Source organism: Passer montanus, unplaced genomic scaffold (assembly GCF_014805655.1).
Source record: "Passer montanus isolate IOZ18808 unplaced genomic scaffold, ASM1480565v1 scaffold18, whole genome shotgun sequence".
NCBI classification, from domain to species: Eukaryota; Metazoa; Chordata; class Aves; order Passeriformes; family Passeridae; genus Passer; species Passer montanus.
In genome coordinates, this window is record NW_024365381.1 from 13,765,680 (window position 1) to 13,782,790 (window position 17,111).

A 17,111-nucleotide genomic window follows, 5' to 3' on the forward strand; every position below is an offset into this window, starting at 1 on the left:
TGTGAAGCCAAGCACACACACCGTGCCTAGACTTTTGGAGCTGAACTTTCAAATTTAATTTTCCCTGGTCTATTTTGATACAGGGCTCATGAAAAATATCTGAATGTTCTATTAATCCATTGGTAAGAAAGAGTTATCTTGAAATCTTGACTAAATAGCCTTTTTGTAATGATTAGTGTCTTAAATCCCTAGGAGGGGAATAGTGTCTTTAACCTGTGTTTGTTTTGCTGACTGGCACATTGCTGATCCTGTGGATGAGTAGAGAGTTTGCAGAGGGGAATAGTGACAAACAGAGACTGTAAACCTCGAAACAGAACTCCAGGTAGCATTTGGTCTAAAATGATACTATGCTGCTGTGAAAAGCAGAAAACCTATATAAGGTAATATTACAGCCTTCCTTTGGCCATTGGAACTATAAAATAGAGGAATCTGTTGATATTAAAGTGTAAGTGAAGCATTATATAAAGTCATAGAAATGTTGGCTTACAGAACACCATAGGTCATTGTCCCAGCCTCACATTTGAAGCAGAACTAGTGCAGTAATAGGTAGGTCACCTGTGCTTTAGTCTTTCTGAGTCCCAAACATCTGCAAGATCAAATATCTGTTCTCAACTTCATCACTCAATCCCTCTTTGTTGGGAAATGCATTCCCATTTCCTGTTTGGATTCTGAGGATTAATTGGTTAATGTCTTCTGAGATATCACTGATGGAGGTGCTATGTGATAATGGGTACACACAGATTTATTGCTATAAATATACATTACCATGGTATCTTTTGATTTTGAGCTGATAAGATGGTACATCCAGCATTCAGAGGTGGAAAAATTAGATCATAACTGTGTATTTTATCTTTTTCTTCAAGTATTATCTTGTTTCCAAGACCATCTGAAGTTTAGGAGAAGCCTGTTCCATAGTACTCCAAAAGTTGTAATAATGTGAAAGCTTCCAAGAGAGCACCCTTTTCCGATTGCTCTGAAGAGACCCACATAATGAATTCTCCCTGCCTTAGTCTAATGGCTGTGCCTCACCCTTATTTATGTCTCGTGCAAGTCACATAATTGCCTTTGTTCATGTGCTTGTGGGTTTATATCCTGGGTTTGAAGATTTAAGAACTATAACAGGTGCTCTGAGTTAGTGCCTGTTACTTGGCTTAAACTGTTGATCATTTCCCTAATGAGCCATTAAACTGGAACTCTTTCTCCACACTGTGTTTCAAGTTTTCCCTGGACACTTCTCTCTGCAGTCCAAAATGTTCCCTTGTGTTGCCAAAGAGTTTTTTGTTGACAGAGTCTCACATAACAAAACCAGCAAAATACAGTGTGAATGTCTAACTGCTCAGTTTTCCATTGCAATGATTTGATGAGTTTCTCTGGCCACTTGCTGCATTGCAGGCTGAGACAGCTGCTGCTTTGCCCTTGTCACGTCAAATGCCCATCCCACAGACAGCAGCTCTGCGAGATGTATGGGAGTTGTTCAAAGGCACAGGATCAAAGTGTGGCAGCTGCACTGTGTTCTGAGAGGGACAGATCTGGTTGTCCCCATCTCTTGTGACCAGGCATCTGCAGGCAGTTCCTGAACAATAGAATGTGTGTTCCTGTGCTTGTGGCTTTAATAGTGTAATGCACACCCTGTACTAGCTCTTGGACTCCATTTACATTCTCAGTTCCTTCCTTTGGGACAGCAGATCATTAGTTGGCACTTTCCAGGAATGTAATGGGCATTGTGGGAATGCTTGATAACCATGTGCCTGAAGCTGTTAACAAGCACAAGGGAATTTCATCTGGTAGAGAAATGAAGTGAGAAATGAAGTGCGCGTGAGACGAGGCATATGAGCCCTGCTTGTCATGGCTGCCCAAGCAGCGTGCACCTTCCAGATCCTGCTCAGCTGGAATGCCCAAGAAAACAGGATCCATAGTCTATGATCCATCTTAATCCATCTCGCTGCATAAGCATAATGACCAGCTTTGCAGGATCACCACAGCAGATGTGTTCCCTCCGTGTCTCAAGAGACACTAACTTCTCTATTTAAGAAAAAATACTTTAGAAACCCAAATGCCTCGCTGCAGTTGAGAAGATTTCAAAAAGCACAGTGAACTCACCACGATACAGATCAGATTAGTCTGGGCAATACTTAGACATTACTGAAGTGTAAACACTGAGCAAGAAATTCTAGAGACACCATAAAATATCTATACTTAATCTGGGGTTTTGTGTCATATTTTTGCTTCTAGGTTCCTCCTCAATATTTGACATCTAGAAGGAGGGACAATCTTTTCAAGAAAACAATTATGTAGGATGTGTTCTCCCTTTTTATTCCACACCTCCTGGTATGTTCCATGGAGGAAAATGGTTTCATGTTGGTTTGGTTTGCTTTGCTTTGGTTTTTTCCTTCTATTCCCTTACCATGTTTCATGTTGGTTTGGTTTGGTTTGCTTTGGTTTTTTCCTTCTATTCCCTTACCATTTCACAGTAGCTCCTTCCTCAGACACTTCACACTCGAACTCCACTCTCTCTCCAACCATCACCATCTGGTCCTCCAGTGGGTGAGTGATCAGGATTGGAGGTTCTGAAAATAAAGAGAATTTTATTAAAACAGTATTCCGAAATGGTGGAGACCATAGGTCTCTACTCCACAGAAAGATTTCACCACTCTCTACTCCACAGGAAGAGTCCCTGGACAAATAAATGGTGATGATCTCTGTCTTAGAACTTAAGACTGACTATGCCAGATCACCCTATGAGAGTTTTCAAATGACATTTTTCATTACTTGGAATAAAAATATAGGATTAAACAGTTTTCATATACATTCTAAATTTCTAAACAGGAGGCATTACTTTTCTGTACTATTTGATCTGCTTGTAGAGCTTGGGGCACATTCTTGTCTTGAGCAGAATCAGACTTTTAAAGTAAGTTTCTAGCCCTATTGTTGAGATGTAAATAACTTTCCAAATGAGAATTAATGATAACTGTCACTGTTCTTCTTTCCTAGTTGCTGTTAGACAAAATTTTCCTCAATTTAGCTGTAAGAAAAATACCTACTTCAATAGATCTCATAATCTGTTAATATGTTTAAGAGTTTTCTTTCCTGTGAGATAAATCTGAGAATAGAGAAGATGACAGTAATTCAATGATAAATGTTAGGGGAGATCTCTTTCCTTTTGCTACCATTGCTCACCTTTTACAAATAATTCTGTGAAGCTCTTCTCATCCCCTACCACACATTCATATGCTGCATCATCAGCCAGAGAGCAGTGGTTTATGGTCAGTATTCTCTTATTCCCAACTGCCTCAAAAATATATCTGAAAAGAGAATATAAATGTAATTATCAGGGGAAAACCCTTCTGGACCCAGTCACTGTCTTCTCCTGCCTGGAAGAAAAAAAGATTCCTCCTATTTTTCTGACATCCGTGGCAAGATTTGTTAGGACTCAAGCCCAATAGGCCTGTCCTGGTGCAGTGAACAGCAGCAATGTTTGAAAAACTAGCATAGGAAATGATGGGGAATCTTCCTCCAAGGGTGAGATGTGATCCTGTGAATGGTGCTGGATGCTGTTCTAAGATCTAGCATGATTAAAATTAAAAATGGCTTCAGCACAAGATCACTGGAAATTTGTTTTACATACAAGTTATACTGAGGTATATCCCAGATCAGGAAAGTGCATTTGAACCCTGGATATACCCATGAAGAGCAGAATATTATCTCAGGACTTACTTGCTAAGTTGGTAGATGAAGGCATCCAGTCCCACATGTAGATATATAGAGGAGAGGGAAGAAAAAAGAAAAAGTTATGACAGCAGCAAATTGACCCTGAGCCATAGCACTACATGGATTCATTCTCAGCTCCTACTTCTCCCTGTCTATTCCTTTCTTTCTAAGAAAAGTTAGATTTTTCAGTTTGTCCAAGCTGTAGTTCATTCCTTTTTGGATTGCTCATATTTCTAGTTTACCTGCCGCTCACTTGGATCTCCTGTCCATTCTTCAGCCATTTCACATCAGCATCTGGGTTGGCAACTTCAACCATTAATTTAATCTTTTGCCCCTTGTCTACTTGGTAAGCTGGATCCAGTTTCTTGAGGAATGCTATGATAAAGAATGATAAAAAAAAAAACCTTATCATTTTTATACTTGTTTTTTTCATTCTGGGTCATGAAACAGCCATCATCTTAAATGTTTCCCAGTTTCAGCATCCCTGTTTGAATTTTTACCCTTTCTGTCTGCTCATCCTGTACCATTTTTCCTTAATGTAGGATGGCAAGCATGTGTTGCAAACCAAAATAAGCAAAGTAGAATATTCTAAATAAGATGTGAATATGTACTTCAGCACATTCTAAACAGAGTTACATCTGCTCATGTAGGAAAATTATACTTGGTCTTCTCAGTACTGATGAATGAAGACTGTTTGCCTTCTCTGTTTCAGACTTTTAAAGAAGTCAGTTATAATTAGGCAATTAATACTTCACAGGACTAGGAAAGGCTCAATGACTCCTAAGGTATCATACCAATGAAAATTAAATTGTTTAAATATATCACTGTTGCCTGATATACTGACTGACTGGGGTGGGGGCAAGTAGGGGATGTTGCATTATGTTCAGGGAAGTATAAGGGGCCAATCTTGTGGCACTGGTGAAGTGAGCACGTTCACTGTGTCCGGAGGTTCAGATTAAGGTAGCTGAGAGTGTTGGGCATAGCTGCAGTCTTTGGTAATCAGTATTTCATATGTGAAGGCTGGGTAATAACTGGAACGGGAAATTACTATTTCTTATGGTCTTGTATCTGCTACTGTAAAGAAGATATGAACACTATATTTGGAAGACAAGCATCTCACCAACCTGTGCTTTTTTTCTCTTCCTTCTTTATGCGTTTGAGGCGTTTCAGCATCCCACGCAAATCTGTGATACCATACTGGAAAGCAATTTTCTCATATTCCGTAGGAGGAGCTTTCCTCAGGATATCCCAGACATCAACATCAGATTGTGATTCAGATTTTCCTTCACCTCTGCAGAAAGGGATTAGAGTCTCTGAGTGCTACTATTAAGAGTATTTAAAGAAAGCAATAGGGTTGGCAGCTACATATTGTCTTCATGAAACCATCTTTAAAAAATAATTAACAGTCTAACTTTTTACTATATTATTATGCAAAATAATTTAAAAAAACCTGGTGACTAATTATAATTTGATTTTTTGTATATACTAATTAAAATTGAATTCTGTCCTGAAGGATTTATTTCTAATAACCGAAACTAATAAATTTAAAATTCCTTTAATGATGGGTAATGGAAACGTAAGGAAACTTATTTTCTTGTCATGGTCAATGAAAAAAACATGGAACATGGCAAAGCAAGGAACTGAATTGATATGCTGGCAGCATCTTAGAAAAAGGCACTTGGTTTATGTAGATAAGAGGCATATCCTTTTCTACTCAGGACAATTTTTATCTTCATTAAAAAGAATCACAGGTTATTAAGGTTTATCGTCTGCTGTGAAGAAAATTGTTGCCTGTAGTAATCTATAAAACATAAAGAGACTAGTGAGTAGAAGCAAAGAAGACAGCATTTACAATGAACGGCTTATTTATATTTTAGCCAAAGAACCAGTGATTATGAAAGAATGAACGTTTGGTTTAGTAAAGCTAGTGGAATATTTGGCTGTCTGGCTTTGGGAGAGGCATTCTTTTTTTTATCTGCCATCATATCTTTGTTTGAAAGATCATAAATAGAAAAAGAGATTGGCATGACCTTACCGGTTGGAAGGGCGCAGGAAGCTGCTGTACTCCAGAAGGACGCCGAGAACCGTGTGGGACAACACACAGCATCCCAGGGGCAAGAGAAAGGGCATCATGTGTTAGTGCAAAAGAGCCATGAATCTCATCTTCACCCTTAGCAGAGCATGTCTGTGCTTCAGTAGCAGGGAGAGGAAGGAATTCATGCAAATGCTCTGAAAAGGGCTTGAGGGAAATATTGATCCATACTGAAATCAAACTCTCTCCCACACTTTGTACGTACAGTTCCACTGTGGGATTCATATGCTAAGTGCAAACACTTCTGTTTATTCCTTCTTACTGCTGATCACCTTCCAGGGAAACAAATAACTACTTGCCCCTGCCATCATGGCATTTTTGCCTTCACAGTTTGCATTTTGGTAAATAGAGAAATGATGGAAGAAGTAGCATTTTTAAAAAAATGTTTAAATTAAAAAATTCTTAGGAGAAAGAACTTCCTGTGGCTGTTGTTTCTATCACCAGCACCAAGCAGATTCTGGTCCAGCAGAACACACCCTTATAATACAGTCATGTTCAGTGGTAAACCCCAACAAGAAGACGAGTTATGCAACAGGTGAGGCAGAGGAAAGTGGAATGTTATTGGGTGTATTTCCATTGTTATTGGGTGCATTTCCATTTTTTGCAGGAAAATAACAGTCCAATTAGTCTGTGAGAAATATTGCTAATTAACAGTACTACTGCAGTTCGTCCAGACAGTAGATATAACCAAACATTTCTGGTACTCCTTTTATTGTCAAAACAGTGCTTGCTTGCAATAGGAGCGGTGTGTTTATTAAAGTGCTGCAGTCCAAGCTTGGAATTTCCAGCACTTTGTAGGTCTTGAACAGAAAGGAAGCAAGAAAGGGGATTTCAGCTCCATGAGACTGAGCTGCAATGTGGTAGGCAATATCTCATATCTCCAAAGTGGTTTAGCACTCGCTAAGCCCAAAGCCCTCACCAGCGCTCACTGAATTGATAGGAGGAGCTGAAGTTTGGAGTGTCAATGATAAGGGCAGCACATTGGGTATTTGCTTTGCCATAACACTGCATCTTCATCACCAAAAATTTTTACCAGGGTTCCTCTTCTACATACCTATCGTTTAGTTTGAGGCTGCTACAAATAGTTTTAAGTTTTGCTTAGCAGGAGACAGGCAAACTGAACTGATTTGCCGCATAGATCAAGATTTTTTTTACATAAGCAGTTCTTTTGGCCTTGTTGCCCTAATCATGTCAAGGAGTGGCTTTCAAATATTTCTAAATATATATAAGTTAAAATATATAAGTTATATAAGTATTAGATACTAAGTACTATATAAATCTAAGGGCATATAATTTTCTAATGTGTTTCTAATTCTTTACTAGTACAGTCAAACTTCTGTCAAGAAACTGTATCTACAAAATATAAAATCATAGGAAATAAGGAAGACTTAAGAGATTCAAATATTTTCATATTCCTTAAGATATTATATAAATATTGGTAGTTTCTCTATCTGACTACTTATAGGCTTGTCTGTATATACACACTCTATATCTGGAAATTTGCAGGTAGGACCATTCATGGAGATTTCAGAAATGTTTTGTGAGAGTTATTTTTAAGTACATAATGAGAAAAATCTTCCAATTTCAAAGGAGTCCCAAAGAAGTCTAATATCTCTCACTACTGAGAAGACTTCCCTAGTTTTTGCTTTGGCTTTTCCATTACTCAGTGTCATCCCATTGTTTTATATTGCAGTACTGTTCTGGTGTATGCAATCTAAGAAGTTTGAACATTAGAAAGAATATAGTCTCTTCCTAGGAAATGCTAATTGTTTAAAATTAAAATAAAAGGCTTTTGAGTTTCATGCAAAATGGGACTAAAAGCTAGAGGTTGTAATTTCTGTTTAACTGAGTTCTGAAAATGGAAAGAAAAAAAGTGTTTTCCTTTGATCAAAATTTTCTCCATCCCAGCAGTCCTTTTCACTATTTTGCATTTGTTAAATTATTCTCTTTGATCACAGAAAGACACAGAGTTTGCCCAGAGGTGCTGTACTCCTCCACTACCAACAGGAACTAAGCAGTGTATGAAATGTAGGAGAGCACTTGGACTCATGAGGTTTCTGCCCCTCCTCTGCTCTTCTCCCTGATGCTGGGGATCCTTATTCACAGAGATCACCTCATAGGTTAGCTATGCACTTGGGGGCATCAAGATGCAGCTCAGTGAACCTGCTGTAAATGGAATATGCAGCTGATATGTTTTAAACATATGTGGAGGGGTTAAAAATAGTTTTGTACATCCCAGAAATGGTTCCTTCCTATCCAGTTACTGTCAACTGATTGGACCCTGTCAGCTGTCACCTCCTTCAAGGTCTCTGCTCACTATCTCATTTAATAGTCCTGTGACAGCTGTTCCCTTCCTCTTCCCAATGACCTCTCCTTGGCCCATGACATCTGTATGTCAACACCAGTTAATTAAATTACAGTGATAGGAGATACAGTGTTAAATGAAGCTTTTTATTATAGTGAAGCTATTTATTATAGAATGATCATTACCTGTGGATTGAGGTACACTTGTAAAATGGTGTAAGAAAGCAGAAATGGTAAAAGAATAATTCTTGATTCTGTTTGAATCTGCATAGCTCTTGAGAGTTCCCCAGCATGAGATCCCTTTTCCTGTTCTGTTTTCGTGAAGAATTATTTCATTCCATTATGAGATTTTATGCCTATCTGTTCTCATTAATATAAGTGGTCTTCAGCCTGAGGTGTGCAAAGACTGAAGAGTCCACAAATTACTTCTGAAGTGGCTGTGAAAAACAACTATAAGCAGTGAATTTATATTAATATATATTAAATTCACTAGGCAGAGATTTGCTAAGTCAATAAAAGGCAGAAACTTAAAATGCAGTGAAATTTATAAGCTTCTTTTAAGAAATCATGTTTCTAGCCTAATTAATAATAAATAGCTAAATCAATAAATTTAACATTTCTGTAAATACTGAAGATTGTTACTGCTTTTTTGAGTTTGATTATTGCTCAAAACTATTTATGAAAGCAAAAGAGAAAGGTATGAGGAGAGAGGCTTTTAGTACTCAGCACCTCATTCCAGCTGGAAACCCTGTATGTAATGATGCAAATATTTTCATGCTGGTTTTCATTTATTTCAAATTTTATAAAGAGGACAAGCAATTGTTTTATGCTTACATCTTCTATGGAAACTAGAGTCTGTTTACAACAAATTGGGTTCATCCTGGAACAAGAAACTTGGATATCCATGCCAGCTATAGAAAGGTGTTTTTTCTGTCTGATCTCTGTCCCCCTGAAGTGTTCTGCTTTGGGTGTTACTGCAAAGCCAGGATTGACCCACAGACAGATGCCCTGCGTGCAGTGTGACACAGGGGCTGTGCAGCGTGTGGCCTTGTTTGCCCCACTGAGGTTTGGGTGAGTTAACCTGAGGCCATTGTGGCTTTATTGCCTTCTGTAGGAAGTTACTTAATTTGTCAGCATGATCCTGTACTCTTTGTGAGGATAAAGCAGTTTTTATAAATAGTGTTACCACTGCCTGAGCAGAGACTGAACACAGATTCACAACAACACTCATCCAAGTAGTTGATTGTGGAAACTTAAACTGAGAGAGTTTAGACTTGCAAAACATGAATCTAAGTGACAAGTTTTTATATAGTTTCAGGTGCTGGAAAGACAGAGTGAGTGGCCAGGGTCAGTGAAAGAAAGAAGCAAGCAGAACTTCATCACCTATTTGATAGGCAACAATATTATGCAAATGATTTTTCTGATTCTAAATACTGTGACAACAGGAATACAAAGCAGCAGGTTATTGAGAAAATCTGGAAATTCAAGGAAATTTTAAAACTGGTTGTATGAAAGAAAGTGATGGTTGAAACCAAAGGACATCCAGAGAAATGCCTTGATTGTATGAAATTGTCTTAATTTTAACCTTAAAACTGTTTAAAAGATTTTCTGTCTCAGAAATTAGCAGTCAATCATTTTCTTTCACACTATGCAATTTCTGTCGTGTTCTACATGTAAAGAAGACAAAGATGGATGCATGCATTATTTCAAACCACGGGGTTCTTATATTCAGTCTGACCCATGCATTTATAATATAATTAAATAGAAAGCTTACTCTCTGTTGGCAACAGTGGAATCCGAAACATTCAGATTAAGAGTTTGGTAAAAAGAGAAGAGCATAAGTAAACAGGTTATGAAAACAGATGCATCAAGGAAAGATGAGAATTAGAGAAGAAATTACAGCAAAGAAAAAAAGAAAAGTGAAAGTAAAAGTAACAGAAACAAATACAAATTACAACTGGAAGAGTAAAACATATTTGTCATATTTATGCAACTTAGAATATCTATATAATTGATAATATATTGTTGAACAGTGTAATAGTTACATTTAGGTATCTAACAAAAAAATCTTGGTTCTTAATAGGGCAGCATTATAAATAGGCATTTTAATCCCCCCCTTGCCCCCATGAAAAGAGCTGCTGGAAACATGTAATTACGTGAGTCCAGGCCTTTTCTATCTTGGGAAAGATAATTTTTTTTCCTTTTTTTTTTTTCCCCCCCTGTATAAACCTAGTAGAAATACAGCAAATGCTGTATATTTCAGAAAGTAGCCATAATTACCTGTCATGCTTTTTCCATTTAGAGCTGCTTTAGGAAAATGACAAGGATTCTGAGTTTGTGAAACTTTCACTTATTCCAGTTCTGGCGTTTCAGAGTTGTTCAACAGAAGCCTTATTTCTCTAAGTCTATGGATTTTTTTACTCACCTTTTTTTCAGTAGGGAGCTGAAATTAAACTCTGCCCCATCATCATGTCCCTCGGTACTGTACAGTAATAGAAAGCCATAATTAGTTTCAGAAGGAAGTGCGAATAGCTTGTGAGACTAGAACATTATATAGATGACACATTTTTGTAGGGGAGTAGTAGATGGGTTTATAATTAATTAGAATGTGCATTGACATGGAAAGTGACTTAAGCAGGCTCTGTGTTCATATTAATTTGCATTTGGGTTTAAAAATAAATGTAATGAAATTGTATTTTTTCTGTGCTGATTGTGCAAGAAGTTGTACAGGGTATTAATTTGGTCATCATATTGATTTGGAATGTATTCATTATCACAGAGGTGTTGCAGAAGCTTCCTTCTTTCCTCTGTCTTTCAGGAGTGTGGATATTGTTTACAGTTGGGGTGGTTTCTTGAGGCTTTTTGTGTTACCAGAATTCATTACACTGAAAAAAAAGTGTCACATCATTGGTGCCTGGGAGAGTTGAAGGAGGAATTCTGTGATCTGCCTTTCAGTTCAATGTGCCTTTGCTCAACAAGCATCATGGCAAGCAATGTTGTGGTGAGTTGGTCTGTGAAAACAAGAAGCACCAGGCAGGAGTTTTTTGATGTGTGGTTCTGCCCGTTGCATACGGTAAACTCAGATGGAATGCACAATGTTATTTTTGGTGTTCTGATCCAGTGGGTTTTAGCTGTGCTTCTGAACATTTGTAATACTGACCTACTCTGGAAACAGCATAAAGTCACTACAATCACTTCTTTAGATTTAATTCCTAAAAAAGGGTCATCTTTGCATTCAGACAGGATTTAGAAAGCCCAAATGTATTTTCTTCATCTCAGCCAGTCTACTATCATCAATGACCAGCTGCTCTTTAACATCTCTGTTGTCTTGAGTGCAAGAATCTGGTGATTCCATCTCACAGTATTCATATTTTTTCCATACAAGTAATACCTTGCATTTAATTATTCTTTCATAAGCAGAATTTTTTCTTTCCAGTTGTACTGGTGGTAGTTGCAGACCATAATGCTGCCTCTGTCCACACCAGTCCTAGCTGCTTCAGAAAAAAGCAGTGTGTCTATAGAATATAAATCAAAGTGTTGGGAAAACTCAGTGTTGCAGGAACAAGAATTTTTAGAAATAAGAAAACAGCCTCAACAGAAAAATGATGGGCATTTTAACAGTTAAAAAAATGAAACAGAAATGAGTGCCAAGCTTCTTGTGCTGCTAAAGAATATAAGGGTAAAGAACAGTTTAGAGTCTATGTAATTTGAAATATGCTGTGAGAAGAGATCTTTTGATAAGAAAATACTGTTTTTACATCTTTAATTACTTTCAGAATAGTACTGGAAAGGATCATTTCCTCGGTATAAGGCTCAAAGAGAGAAGTGTTGTTTTGGCCCTACTTTCACAAGAATTTGCATGTTTGCAGGCATAAATTGTACATAAAAGTAACTATTGTAATCCCAGTTTTACATATTTAATTACTTTCAGAATAGTACAGTACTGGAAAGGATCATTTCCTTGGTATAAGGCTCAAAGAGAAAAGTGTTGTTTTGGCCCTACTTTCACAAGAATTTGCATGTTTGCAGGCATAAATTGTACATAAAAGTAACTATTGTAATCCCAAATTTGGAAAGGATTTCCTGTGATCAAATATTCAGCAAATCAGGTCTACAGCTAGGAGAATAACTATTCACCTTATTGTTTCACAAGTGGTAGTTAAAGTTTCAGGAAAGACCAGCAATCAAGGTTTAGCTTTTTTGACGAATAAGACTAATAATTGCTTTAACATGCATATAGTTAAGTCTAATCTCAGAACTCCTGTTTTTGCTGTAGTAGAAAACATTAGGAGCAAAAGGCAGAGAGTGAAAACTTTAATGATAATATGATAAGGAATGTGCCAGGAAACAACAGATTTTCAGTTGTGTTGGTACATTTCTGTGAGCAACAGCAATTTTAGTCAAAATGTGCTCAGTAGAGAGGAAAACATGTAAAACAGAGAGGCCAGACATGCATATAATTTAAAATTACTTTTTTTCTTCTGACAAGGGTGAGATGTCACTTGCCAAACACATGCGATTTCTTTAGATGAATCTGCCTCTCACTGATCTACCAAGCTACTCTTTTCTTTATTTATTTGTTTTTATCTATCTTTTTATATTCTTATGTTTTATCTTTTTAATTTTTCTTTTTTTGTCTTACATTACTTCTTATTCGTATGTATGAATCTCATAAATACTACACATTATAAACAGTGATTTATTTGAAATTTAAGCTGCATCTTAATTCTGTGGGCTTGTTTATTTTTTCTTTCCTAAGCAGAGAGAGACAGTTCATTGTAAGACTTGAGTTTGTCTACTGACACAGTCAGTGACTACCTGAGAAAAGCTGAAGTCATCCGTCTCCCCCCTCCTGCTAGGCTCCTGAGTGAGGGTATCAAAGACAAAACTTCAGATTTAAGCAGTTCCGTTCAAAATCTGGCTTCATTCTTACAGGAGAAACTGACAATCTGAACAGCCTGAAGCTGCTCTCACTGCACTCTCCTCCAACTGATTCAGAATTCTCTTAATTGTGCTAACAAGAAGAGAATCTCTCCTTTCACTGCAGTGAAATAATACAATGCAGTGAGTGGCCACTATTTGACAGCGAGGCTGATTAGCTACCTACAGATGGACTTAACTGTAGACAAATTCTGCTAGCCTTGTTTAATTCTTTGTGATAAATGTTAGAAAAATTCTCATATAAAAATAGGGCTTATAGAGAAATACTCAAGGAGTTGCCACAGATGATTTGTGTCCTTTAGAGAAATAGATGTAAAAATATTCTTTTAACTTTTCAAAAATACATATAAAAACTAAAATAGAAACTTATTTATTATTGCATGAAGGAAAAAGAGAGCACATATTAATGTATAACACTAGAAAAAAATCTGACCAATTTTGTGAATCTTCCAGTAAGAGAGACATCAGAAAGTATTAAACATGGGGGGAGATTGGCTTTTTCAACACCAGTCTTTAATATCTAAGATTACATATAGCTGAGTTTTCACCACTCACAATGTCACTGTCTTCATTCAACTAATACAGGTACAGACCATGAAAACAGATACAATCAAAATGCTTGCAGGAACGTTATCAGTCATCTGCTGCCTGCAGAGCTCACACTGAACTCCACTGTCCTTGTTGAGCAAATGCAGATGTTTGTACTAAGATACATATAAGCCAGACAAAATCAAGACCAGCATCACACAATATCTTTTCCATCTCTATTGGTCTATATCTGGAGTGCTCTTTGCAGGCCTGGAAAAAAGGTGCTGAAGTTCTTGTTACAATTATATACATTATGGATGGCCTAATTGAAGGCAAGCATTATTATTACACTAGCACAAAGTCCAAACTGTCTTAGGTTATTTCCAGGATTTGTATAGTATTTTAATAGTAGAAATATTTTCTTAGTAGACCTCTGTATCTTTGTGTTTGTTTGTAGAACAGCTTTGCTTTCAGCTGGTTTTATCTGGGAAAGTAATGAATTCCACAAGGATGTGCAGCCTGATCTAGACAGGTTTCTGTTGTGTGTACTCACGTGCGGCGGAAGGCAGCTCGAATGTCCAAGTCTCCACTTGCAGGTGCTTCTGATGTGACAAAAAATAATGAAGGAAAATGGCAAAGCAAGTCAACAAAATGCAAAAATATACTAAATATTCTAAACTTTTCCTTTGCCAACATTTTTAGAAATAAATTGTTATATTGTAAATTGTGATTAATTGCATATTGGAAGATTAACCCATCATCTTTAGGCATGTAACCTTCACTAATTAGCTTTCAACATTGAGTGGTTTTTTGATAACTTATTTCTGTCTCATGTTTCGTAATAACCTGGAGCCTGATAGACTATCTTATCTCTTGCTTGTCAATTCTCCTACTGCAAAATTTTAATTTCAATAGTGTCTTCACAGAGTATTTAAACCCTAATGAGAATATGACTGGACATCAACTGAATACTATTATTAATAATAAATTATAATCTATCCTCTGACAGCAGAGGTAAATTCCTGGAACTGTGTAGGAACTATTCTGTACCTCTGTACAGAAACTTAATTGAGGATGTTGTATAGAGAGAATTTTATTACATTATTGGCATAAATTGGTGTGCTGCTGCTGCTGGGAGAAAAACTGTTCTCAGTTGCTGCTCTGAAGTCTTGTGAGTCCTATCTAGTGAAACTACAAAAATTGACACTGATGATCAAATAACTTAATTAACTTTTGTCTTATCATTAGGTTCACTGGTAGCTGGACACAAGTTAATGTTGCAGCCCCTTCAATAGAATTGCTGAAACCAGAAATGGTCCAAATATTCAGCTCTTTTAGGCAGTCCATGCTTATACTCTTTTACTTAAACTTTCCCACACTTAAGGCAAATTGATGTTGAAATTTTTATAAACTTTTCAGTATAGCACTTGTGAGGGTGGCACCATGCATTGAATAAAATGAGTCATCTGCTCTTACAGCAATTTTATCTCACAAGGTGCTTCTGTACGAGTTGAATTTATTTATATAGGAAGGGAAAAGGAATTGACAATAGTGTCACATGTCTAAACCTATCTTTTTCAAATACCCATTTTTAGTGCTGAACTTTTGCCAAAATAAGAATGAACTTCTATTCTAGTGGAATTAAACTTCATGAAAGAATGAATCTGAAACCAGAATAAAGACAGAGAAAAGGTGGGCAGTTTTGTATCTTTCTGTGTGCTTTCTTTAAGAGCATCACAGTTCTGACCAGAGTGACAACCAAGTGGTATTTCTAATGATCCCAATCCCATTCTCCTCTATAAATCTTCAGGTCTGTACTTCAGATTTCTGCTTTTCTAGTAGCCATTATGTACCAGAAAGAACTGTTGGTGGACAGGAAAAAAAAAATACAGGTGCAGGAAGATAAAACAAAATAGATGGAAGGAATTCACCTTACCATTTACTGTCAGGCTGAAATTAGAGCTATCAAACTTGTCCTTGGTAGACACCTCACATCTGTACCCTCCTGCAAAAGTCATGTTTGCTTCTATGATTTCCATTTCAAAGGTGTACACCTAGAAGAGACACCAATGATACAATAATTAAGTTAGAAAGTGAAATGGTGAAACCTGAGAGAGGGAATTAATGAAGAGAAATAGACAAAGGATGAACTATGTCTTTGTGTCCTTTTAGAACTAAGAACCTCGTGAGTGTCCAACTCATTACTGTAACAAAAAATTGCCTATACTCCCCAATTCAGTAGAAACAGCTGAAGAGTGCTGTCAGTACAGGTATTCCTGAGGATACAAAGATACCAAACTCTGCTGGGGCACACACTAATTGCATGTGCATTGGAAACAGCAATAAAGCTTTCACTAATCAGTTTATCCTCTTCCCAGACCGTATGCAGAACATGCCAGAATTCAGTGAAAGGAGTGGCTCATGTGAGGAGCCTGTCCAGCTCCATCCAGGAGAGGGTGGTAGTGGCTCATGTACCACAGAGGAAACAAAGTTGTGGCACAGACTCATGTTGCTGCTCAGGTGCCTTTGGACAAATTTCTCGTAAAAAATGGGTCTTACTCAGCTAGCAGTCTAGAGAAGCCAAGAGAGCAATCAATTCCAGCACTAATAGCAGAATGATTGACCTATTAAGACCAAGATAGACTATGCTTAAATAGCTGTCAGATTGTTTTCTCTTAAATATACCAAGTTTCTTGAGGGGGAAGATGAAGGGAATCCTGCAGTAGAAAGTGCAAAACTACTCCCCCAGTCCTCCAGATGTTTTCTCATTTCACCATAGATAAAGTATGCAAGAGTCTGTATGTAGAGCTTGTCTCGTGTCAGTGTGGTTGAAACACAGACTTCTGTGGATAAGTACAGCCTTGTGTGTTGCTTTGGGTACCTTAACATCAAAACAGTCCTATTTTAGTTTCTATTTTCTTAAGATTAAAGATTAGTGCCTAGAAGACTGAGAACCCTACTCTGCCAGTTGTACCTTGGTGTTTCGATCATAGCTGTCATGTAGCTGGAGATGTTGCCCCACTTTGCTTCCCAGGTCCATCCACTTTCCTTTGAACCATTTCACTGATGGCTTCTTCAGCAGGCTCTCACCTGCAACTTTGGCAGTGAATGTGATGTTTCCACCTTGTAGGAGAAGTAGATTAAAGTAAGATTATCAGTTATGTTTATCTGTTGTATCACTGCTGTCATTCTATACTTGGAGAGCTAATAGTCAAGCAACAGGTAGTTTACAAACTTCACTTGACTAACATTTTGCACTCACCAACAGTAACTTCTCCATCCTGTGGTCGTGCCACAAAGAGCCCAATGGGGTCCAGAGGTTCTTCTGGGTGTGTCTCAGCAGATGAAACTGAAATAAACATCATAATTACTATTCAGATTTTTTTGGCATCAAACTATATAGTGAACTAGTCAATTAATTTTAAAATTTCTCAGTAGATTTCTTATGCCTCTGAAATTCCTTATTCCCTATCTGCTTATTCCCTGATCTGTTTTCATCTACTGTCACTATCTCACACTAAGGAGTGCCTGTGGATGT

At 37.3% G+C, this 17,111-nt stretch overlaps 1 protein-coding gene across 2 annotated transcripts in view; it reads right to left on the bottom strand.

Moving 5' to 3' along the window:
• The window catches only part of MYBPC3 (myosin binding protein C3), a 62,390-nt gene that overhangs the window by 33,938 nt on the left and 11,341 nt on the right, over positions 1-17,111 (bottom strand). The window contains exons 4-16 of one of the 2 annotated variants that reach the window (XM_039705279.1): positions 16,836-16,922; positions 16,548-16,696; positions 15,510-15,627; positions 14,127-14,175; positions 12,923-12,967; positions 10,530-10,586; positions 9,879-9,881; positions 5,744-5,767; positions 4,833-4,999; positions 3,951-4,083; positions 3,715-3,717; positions 3,178-3,302; positions 2,462-2,567 (exon numbers count right to left, since the gene is read on the bottom strand). In XM_039705279.1, the coding sequence (XP_039561213.1) occupies positions 2,462-2,567; positions 3,178-3,302; positions 3,715-3,717; positions 3,951-4,083; positions 4,833-4,999; positions 5,744-5,767; positions 9,879-9,881; positions 10,530-10,586; positions 12,923-12,967; positions 14,127-14,175; positions 15,510-15,627; positions 16,548-16,696; positions 16,836-16,922 (1,066 nt within the window). The remainder of the gene's footprint in view (positions 1-2,461; positions 2,568-3,177; positions 3,303-3,714; positions 3,718-3,950; positions 4,084-4,832; positions 5,000-5,743; positions 5,768-9,878; positions 9,882-10,529; positions 10,587-12,922; positions 12,968-14,126; positions 14,176-15,509; positions 15,628-16,547; positions 16,697-16,835; positions 16,923-17,111) is intronic. The other variant, XM_039705280.1, reaches the window with a different exon arrangement.